This window comes from Balaenoptera borealis (genome assembly GCF_965194805.1).
Source record: "Balaenoptera borealis genome assembly, chromosome: 3".
Classification (NCBI taxonomy): domain Eukaryota; kingdom Metazoa; phylum Chordata; class Mammalia; order Artiodactyla; family Balaenopteridae; genus Balaenoptera; species Balaenoptera borealis.
Genome location: NC_138866.1, coordinates 180,572,756 through 180,582,167, shown reverse-complemented (window position 1 = coordinate 180,582,167; position 9,412 = coordinate 180,572,756). Strand labels below are relative to the sequence as shown.

Below are 9,412 nucleotides of genomic sequence, written 5' to 3'. Positions count from 1 at the left end.
AAATTTTTTGAATTTCATCTTTTGTTTCCAGTTTTCTCTGCCGAGAACAGATTTCCTTTGGTGCTTATAGAGAAGAGTGCTGACACAGTAGCCTTTAAAATTCCCAAGTTTGCTTATTTATGAGCATTTCTGAGCCAGTGGGTCACACTTTCAGGTGAACTATGCTATATATATTTTTTTCTTTTTAGCGTTCATTCAGAATCTGACATCCAGTAACAGAAGGTAATACAAACCATCACATTAAAACAAGACTTTATTACATTTGTTTGTAGTTTAGTTTGCTTATGGTTTATAATCTCACATACACACAAAAAATATATTATTGACATCAAAGAAGTTACAGCGGATTTTAACCCAACACACATCTGTCCACTTCAAATACTACAAACAAACATCCTTTACTAGGGAAAAAATATTTTTTGAAAGTTTACTAGAATTAATTTAGAGCGTATGAGTTACTAAAAAGGTGTGAGTTCCGTCACAGTGTTGGAAACTAACAACAAAAATTCAATTAAGTACAACCTGACATTTATACACTATAGAAACAAAATTGCATTATAAAATCAGTAAGTTAATGAACTAAAAGACACACACTTCACCTAAGATAAAAATATTTAATTTATAAATCACTATAGAATACAACAAAAGAAACAAAATGACGCCATAGAAATTGATTTTTGAAGGATTTTGAGACTCAACTTATATTTTAATATTTTGTTCATATATAGCCAAGAGTAAGAGGGAAAGCCAACCTAGGGTCAGTCCAAAGTTCTGCAGGAGAAACATGAACCACGGTCGCTGTGTTTGAACATGAGTCATTTCAGGAAGCTAAAAAAAGAATAAAAAACCAGAATAAGATCCAGATATATTCACTGCTGGGAAAAGTTTGGTGGGAAAACATGAGAGACTCTGTTATTCAGAACTTAATAACCTTTCAAATTCCCCAAACAGTTACAAAATGTTTAATACCTACTCTTACCAAAATTCTAAAACATTAGATAAATTAAGCCATTTGATCGTGTTTAGAAGGATCTTAGTGATACCAGAAATCTTAAAATGACAGAGCTATCAACTGAAAGCAAACCCAGCTCTTCTTATTTTTATTTTTGGAAAATGCTTAAATGTGCAATAGATAATAAATGAAAGGTATCATTTTTGATCGTTCTGTTAGGTTTATGAAGTTGCTAAATTCACTGGCTATTACAAAGCATATATTTGTTTCTTTTCAAAATGATGACCAAGGTCTTCCTGACCTTTGGAACAATAAAGGCATCATCTCCTAAGGCTATGTTTTATTCTCAGAGAGAGAAATGGCAACCGCTTTATGTTTGTGAAATGCCGTAACGCCATTTAGAGGGAAACGTTCACTCAAGCATCTGTGTGAAGTGCCTCAATGTGTTTGTCTCACATTCTTTCGAATCCCTCACCCTGAGAAGGTCAGAGTGACTATATCTCTCTCGTGACAGTCATTTCTATTGGAGCACAGGCTCAGGTCAACATGGATTGGAGACGGAACTCCGCCTTGGCACTGCTGACATTTGGGGCTGGTTAATTCTTTGTTGTGGGAGTTCTCCTGTGTATTGAAGGATGTTTAGCCGCATCACTGATTTCTATCCACTAGATGTCAGTTGTAAGTCTGCCCCTAGTCATGACAACCAAGAATGTCTCCAGGCATTGTCAAATGTCCCCTGGGGGCTAAAAATCACCTCTGATTGAGAACTACTGGATTCTTTTACCTAGCAAGAGAAAGATCAAACATATAAAATATGCAAGGGCTTTAGATTTATGGCAGTGGAAAACAGGCTGACGTATTTTTTCATGCCTGTATGGGAGCATCCGGTATATACATACCTTTTCAGATTCTTTTCCCTTATAGGTTATTACAAAATATTGAGTAGAGTTCCCTGTGCTATGCAGTAGGCCCAGTTGGTTATCTATTTTATACACAGTAGTGTGTACATGTTAATCCCAAACTCATTTATCCCTCCCGCCACCTCCCTTTCCCGGTTGGTAACCATAAGTTTGTTTTCTATATCTGTGAGGCTCTTTCTGTTTTGTAAATAAGTTCCTTTGTATCATTTTTTTAGATTCCACATATAAGTGATATCATATGGTATTTGTCTTTCTCTGTCTGGCTTACTTCATTTCGTATGATAATCTCTAGGTCCATCCATATTGCTGCAAATGGTATCCCTTGCTTTTCTTTTAAATCAAAATAATTGGCTGTGTGATAACTTGCCATCCATTCAGGGGTACCTTCTAGCAGCTCATCTTTCCCTCGAGGTCTTTCAGGATGCTCTGGCAGAAGGTCTTATGTAACATTTACTTTCATTTACATCCATTTGATCATGCCCTTTCTTATATCTTTCCCCCTCTCCTGTTTACTCCTCATAACCCTGTAAGAGCTAAAATTATTAACTCCTTTCAGTTATGAGGAAACACTGGCTCAACGAGGATGATGACTTATCCAAAGGCACACAGACGTGATGTCAGAACCAAGACAAGGAGCCCGGCCATCTCATTATTGTAGAGGATACACAAACACCTACAAAGACCAGCTTTCTATCTGAAATTCACCTCTGTCTACTATGGCCAATACATTTCTAACTAATTAGAAAAAAATAGAAAACGCAAACACTAAAAATGTCCAATTAGGCATAAACTAGCCATTGCATGTGATAAAAATATGTAGTAGAATATACAGATATCACACTGCCTTTGTCATAAAAGACATCACATTACTGATTCTGTTTTTAAGGCAGACAATATGCACTGGAAAAAAAGCTATAACAGGCTAACTTTGTACACCTATAGAAACAGACAAACAATGCAAATCAACATTTCAAAACACTTTGAGGAGATTCTCATCCTGATATGGAAGCTTTGATCTTAATTTGGGTGGCCTGTCTGAACTTCCCATGTCCACGTGGTTTGGTAAGAAAACCCAGCTAAGTTTGCTTTTGAGACAATACTTGGCCCTCTTTTGGATGACTATGGATGATATATGAACCATAATATCTCTTGGGTACACACCAAAATACCAGAGAGTTCTACAGAAAGTCTTTCCAAAAGATACAAACATAAAATGCCAAAGCTCAGAACACATCTGATCACAGTATTTCACTTGCTCCGAATCTACCCACATTTAAAAAAATTTTTTATTTATATTTTATTTATTTATTGTTGGCTGCGTTGGGTCTTCGTTGCTGCATGAGGGCTTTCTCTAGTTGCGGCGAGCGGGGGCTACTTTTCATTGTGTGTGGGCTTCTCGTTGCGGTGGCTTCTCTCGTTGCGGAGCACAGGCTCTAGGCACGCGGGCTTCAGTAGTTGTGGCGCACGGGCTCAATAGTTGTGGCTCGCAGGCTCTAGAGCTCAGGCTCAGTAGTTGTGGCGCACGGGCTTCATTGCTCCACAACATGTGGGATCTTCCCGGACCAGGGCTTGAACCCGTGTCCCCTGCATTGGCAGGTGGATTCTTAACCACTGTGCCACCAGGGAAGTCCTACTCACATTTTTAAAATAATTTCAGTCAGCAAATTTTGAAGGAAAATAAAGGTCCATGTGAATTAATTTTCAAGAGCATTTATTGTTCTTTTCCTCTTTTTAAAATGCCCAAAAAGAGGTTAAATGCCACCATTTTTCCCTGGCTTTCAAGTGAGAAAAGTCCCCTTTTCCTCCAGGGCAATTAAATTCTGTTATTGAACAGTTTTACAGATGTTGATTTAAACCCTAAGACCAGAGGGGGTGCAATGATGGATAGAGTGTGTTAACACTGAGGTGAAAGGTAGAAAAAAAAGACGAGAAATGTTAGTAAAACAGCCTTGCCCAGAGATAGCACTAGGAGAAATGTTCTTTAGATTTCTTCCAGATATTCGGAAACCTTGAAGTAGAAAGTCCTTCCTTTTTAACCTCCATGCTTGGCAAGTTCACCAAGTCACATCAGTGAATGTCAAGACATGACAGTCAAGGTGTTGTAATCTTATGGAAAATAATCTTTAACTAAGATGCGACTCTTTAACATATCACTAAGTTCTTTTTTTAAATTTTCAATCAGGCACAGGAAAGAAATTCCCTGAGATGCACAAAGTCCACATATTGACGGTGATTTTTCTACAGATAATGGTCCTTGCAAGTTCTGTTAACTAATTCAGATGTAGTTATGATGGTCAACTGCTGACTAGGATTTCTGAACATTTTAGAAAGTGATAGTAAATAAATGTTTTACACTTGAGTCCATCCCAATAATTGTATCCTTAGTCAAACTGAAGCTTTAAAATGAATGTTCACAGAGAAGTTAGAACACATCAGGAAGGAAAGTGGATAAATACTAATATCATGTACCACGTAGTAATTATATACTAAGGAGGACTTGTCACAAAAAAAGGGTGGTCTGTAAAATATCCTCTGAAACTAAGATTCTGTCTCTCCTTCTTGTACATCTAAGGTTCACACTCCCAGGCCATACAAAGACTTCTCTGTCCACTTCCATTGGTATTCTGAAAATGGTTTCTTGTTGGTGTCATTAAAGATCAATTACTGGATATTGCAACATTTATCTTCATTATGGTTCATAACTGTACATACTGAAAAAGAAATCTCAGTGTCCAATATTTCTATTGATATACTACACTAAAAATTTCAAAGGCCTTTCATTATTAACAATGTACAATTCAAACATAGAAATTCAACATTCATTTGTTGAAGACACTTGGTGATATCTCTTATGAAGGTAAAATTGTAATGCAAATATTTTTCCCCTCTCAGGAATCCATAGCTTTTGGCGTCACCAACTTTCAAGAGAAATGATGTGTTTCTCCATTCATGAAGCACAATTAACAACTGGTTTATGCCATCTTCTTTTCAGAGGGACCTTAAAACCCATCGTGCACACTGAGTCAGGTATATATTTGCCTTTGCTAAGAAGAACCATGCTTATTCCTAACAAATATGATGAGGAAAAAACCCTCAGAAGCCTTTTTGTAGGGTGTCCTAATAATGTTTAAACTCTTGAGGGGCACATATGCAATGGGTTGGTCTAACTGTCACATTTGTAAATGGCCTAATTTTGTCCTTGCAGAAGATTCACATCTAAAAACAAAATGGAAACTTGTTAATGGAAGTCATCATTTGGTTGGCAAATCTGCAATGATCTGTTTGCATGTGCAACTGTATACTTAATAGTTGTGCCACCTACAAATTGGCACTTGCCATCTACCTCTAAGGATTAAATTATGAGCCGCTGCAGCTGCTGACCTTCAACACCTCCTGAAAGGAGTTCAGGGTGGAGATCAGAAATGAGGCGCGCTCTGTGCTCTGGAAAAAACTGGCAGAACAGGTCTTCAGATAATTAGATATTTTCAGGAGATGATTTTATGAGCCCAATTCTTGCATCTCCTCATATCTAGAAAAACACTAAAATCCTTCATGCTGACATCTGCTCCTCGTGACTAGCTAATCATGAGATTAGCAGAAACCTTCTGCAAAAAATATGTGCTTGATGGCATGTACTCCCCCTTCACTAAAACCACATATATACTGACCTTCCCCCCACATCTTTGAAGCAGTTTCTCAGAGCTATCTGAAATGCTGTCTCCTGGGCTATAGTCCTCATTTTGCCCCAATAAAACTTAATTCACAACTCTCACGTTGTGCATTTTTTTCCCGTTGACAGTTGAACATCGAAGACTTCTGGATTCTGGTATGGCATGTAAGGAGGTTACAAGCCACCAATTCATCCTAACAAGTGAAAAACTGAAAAATTCATCCTAACAAGTGAAAAACTGAACAAACTCAAAGATCAACAAGCCTTCTTAGATATGTCAGAGAAGTGAGGTCACAGGGCAAACTGCTGGTCTACATATTGAAAGACAAGAAGACACAGAGAATCACAATTTACTGGAGCAGAAACCACAAGCAGGAACTTTTGTAGGAACCAGTGCCAGGATAGGGAAACTGGAGCTGTAACTGATGGATCGTTAGAGGCTGAGTGTAGACAAGCCTAAGCATTAAAAGTTTCAGGGGTAACCAGTCTTAGGGAGGCCTCCCACCCACACACTTTTGTGAATTTTACTGTGAGGAGCTCTACCAGATTCTCACAGTGAACATTGGAGAAAAATGCCGTCAAGCTTCCAGCAAGAGGAGGATTAAAAGGGCCATTTTTTAAATATGCCAGAGCTTTTTGTTATTTTTAACAAAGCCTGCCCTCAGGAGAAACTACTTTACCAGAGCCTAACCTACCTGGAGAAGGGAAGTACCCAACTTTAGCCCCTTTCTAGCCATTCTGTCCCACCTAAGCAGGGAGGGGACAAGAAATCCATGGTCCATGGGCACAGGCTCACCAACAGATGGAGACCTAATCACAGGCCTATAGAACTCTCTCCCTCCCCCCATGCCTCACACTGCATTACTAAAGGCCTATTTACCACCATTCCTTTCCCCAGTACACTATGCCATCCTTTCAACAAAAATAATATGGAATACTACACAGTAAAAAACAGTTTTCTGAAGAGACTGAACAAGCATCAGACCTAGAGTCAGGTATGGTAAGAAGGTTGGCTTTATCAGTGTAGAAATTTTTAAAAACTATAACTAAAATGCTAAGGGCTTTCTGAAAAGAAGGCAACATATGCAATAGCAGATGGGTAAAATAATCAGAGAGATGAAAATTCCAAGAAAGAATGAAAAAGAAATGTTAGAGATCAAAAACACTCTAACGGAAATGAAGAATGCGTTGGATGGGCTCATTAGTAGACTGCATATGGCTGAGGAAAAACTCTCTGAACTTGAGAATATGACAATAGAAACTTCTGAAACTGAAAAGCAATGTGAAAAAAGACTGGGAAAAGAAACAGAACACAATATCCAAAAACCATGAGGCAACTACAAAAGATGTAACTTATGTGTAATGGGAATACCAGAAAAAGAAAGAGAGAAAGGAACAGAAGTAATATTTGAAGAATAATGACTGAGAATTTCCTCCAAATTAATGTCAGACATCAAACCACAGATCCAGGAAGCTCAGAGAAAATGCCCCCAGGATGACATATAGGCATATCATCTTCAGAAAATTAAAGATAAAAAAAAATCCTGAAAGAAGTCAGAGGGAAAAAATATCTTATCTATAGAGGAGCAAGGATAAGAATTACATCTAAATCTTTCTCAGAAACTACGCAAGCAAAAGAGACTGAAATGAAATGTTTAAAGTGTTGAGAGAGAAAAACCACCAATCTAGAATTCTGTACCCCCAAAATTATCCTTTGAAAGTAAAGGGGAAAATAAGGCTTTCACAGACAAACAAAAATTGAGGAAATTTGTTGCCAGTAGATCTGCCTTGCAAGAAATGTTAAAAGAAGTTCTTCAGAGAGAGGAAAATAATATAGATCGGAAACTGGAATCTACATAAGGAAAGGAAGAGCGTTCAAAAAATTGAGTAAGTAAAGGTAAAATAAAAGCTTTATTTTTTCTTATTCTTAATTGATCTAACAGATAAAAATTTGTTCAAAATAATAATAGCAACAATGTATTTGATTATGCATTCTTGTGTGTGTGTGTCTGTATGTGTGCGTGTGCATATGTGTGCTTACGTAATAGTGAAAGGAATGACAGCGTTGACACAAGGGATGGGACAGATGGCTTAGAAATATTTTGTTATTATAAGGTACTTACATTACCCAATAAGCAGTATGATGTTATCTCAAAGTGGATCTGGATTAGTTATAAACGTATATTGAAAATTTTAGGGCAACTGCTTAAAAAACTAAAAAAAGAAGTATAATTAATATGCTAAGAAATGAGTGAAAGTGGAATCAAATAAATTGCTCAAAACCACAAAAGGTAGAAAAGTGTAGAAGACAGAAATAACAACAAAGGATAAGGGTAACAATTAGAAAATGGTAACAAATATGGTAGATATTAATCTAGCTATATCAATAATCACTGTAAATATCGATGGTTAAATATACCCACTAAAAGACAGAGATTATCAGACTGGATCAAAAACCAAGACTCAGCTATATGCTGTCTACAAGAAACCCACTGTAAATACAAAGATACATGTGGATTAAAAACAAAGGGATGGGGGAAGATATACCATGCTAACACTAATCAAAAGAAAGCAAGAGTAGCTATATAAATTTCAAACAGAGCAGACTTCAGAGCAAGGAAAGTTATCAGGGAAAAAGATGGGCATTAGATAAGGAAAAAAGAGTCAATGCTCCAAGAAGACATAACAATCCTTAATGTGTATGTACCTAACAACAGCATGTCAAAATACACGAGGCAAAATCTGATAAAATTGAAAGAAGAACTAGATGGATCCACTATTATAGTTGGAGACTTTAGCACGCCTCTTTCAGAACTGGACAGATCCAGGAGGCAAAATATCAGTAAGATCAAAGTGGAACTAAAGAGCACCATCAATCAGTTGGATAAAATTGACATCTACAGACTACTCCATCCAGTCACAGCAGAACACACATTCTTCTCAAGCTCACATGGAACAGTCACCACGATAGACCACATTCTGGGCCATAAAGCTTAATAAACTTAAAAGAATAGGAATCATACAATGCCTGATCTCAGATCACAATGGAATTAAACTAGAAATTAATGACAGAAAAATAGCTGGAAAATTCCAAAATACTGAAGATTAAACAACACAGTTCTAAATAACATGAGTCAAGAAGAAATCTCAGGAGAAATTAATATTTTGAACTAGATGAAAATGAAAATCAACTTATCAAAATTAGTGGGATTCAGTGAAGAGAGTGAATAGAGGGAAATTTATGACTGAATGTATATGTTAGAAAAAAAAAAAGATCTAAAATCAATAATCTAAGCTTCCAATTTAGGAAACTAGAAGAATAGCAAATTAAATCCAAAGAAAGAAGAAGAAAAGAAATAATAAAAATTAGAGCAGAAATCAATGAAATTGAAAACAGGAAATCAATAGAGAAAAATCGACAAAACCAAAAGTTGGTTCCATGAAAAGAGCAATAAAACGGATTAGCCTCTTCCAGGCTAACTAAGAAATAAAGACAGAAGACACAAATTACCAATATCAGAAATGAAAGAGGGGACATCACTAAAAAATCCATGGACAATAAAAGGATAATAAAGGAATATTATGAATAACTCTATGCCAGCAAATTTGATAACCTAGATGAAATATACAAATTCCTTGAAAGACACAATCTGCTAAAACTAACACAAAAAGAAATAGACCATCTGAATAGGCCTATTTCTATTAAATAAATTGAATCAATAATTAACAACCTTCCAAAGCACCAGACCCAGATGTATTCACTGGTGAATTCTATCAAATATTTAATGAAGAAATTGTGTCAATTCTCTACAATCTCTTCCCAAAGAAAGAACCTGCGGAAATACTTTCTAATTCATTCTAAGAGGCCAG

The 9,412-nt window shown here is 36.6% G+C and overlaps 1 protein-coding gene across 8 annotated transcripts in view; it reads right to left on the bottom strand.

The window, feature by feature from the left end:
* Window positions 1-235: 235 nt before the first annotated feature.
* Window positions 236-9,412, bottom strand: part of SLC39A12 (solute carrier family 39 member 12) — a 72,535-nt gene continuing 63,358 nt past the window's right edge. For 7 of the 8 annotated variants that reach the window (XM_082385431.1, XM_082385430.1, XM_082385435.1 and 4 more), the window contains one exon: window positions 236-828. In XM_082385431.1, coding sequence (XP_082241557.1) covers window positions 700-828 — 129 coding nt within the window. In that variant the 3' untranslated portion in view covers window positions 236-699. The remainder of the gene's footprint in view (window positions 829-9,412) is intronic. The other variant, XM_082385434.1, reaches the window with a different exon arrangement.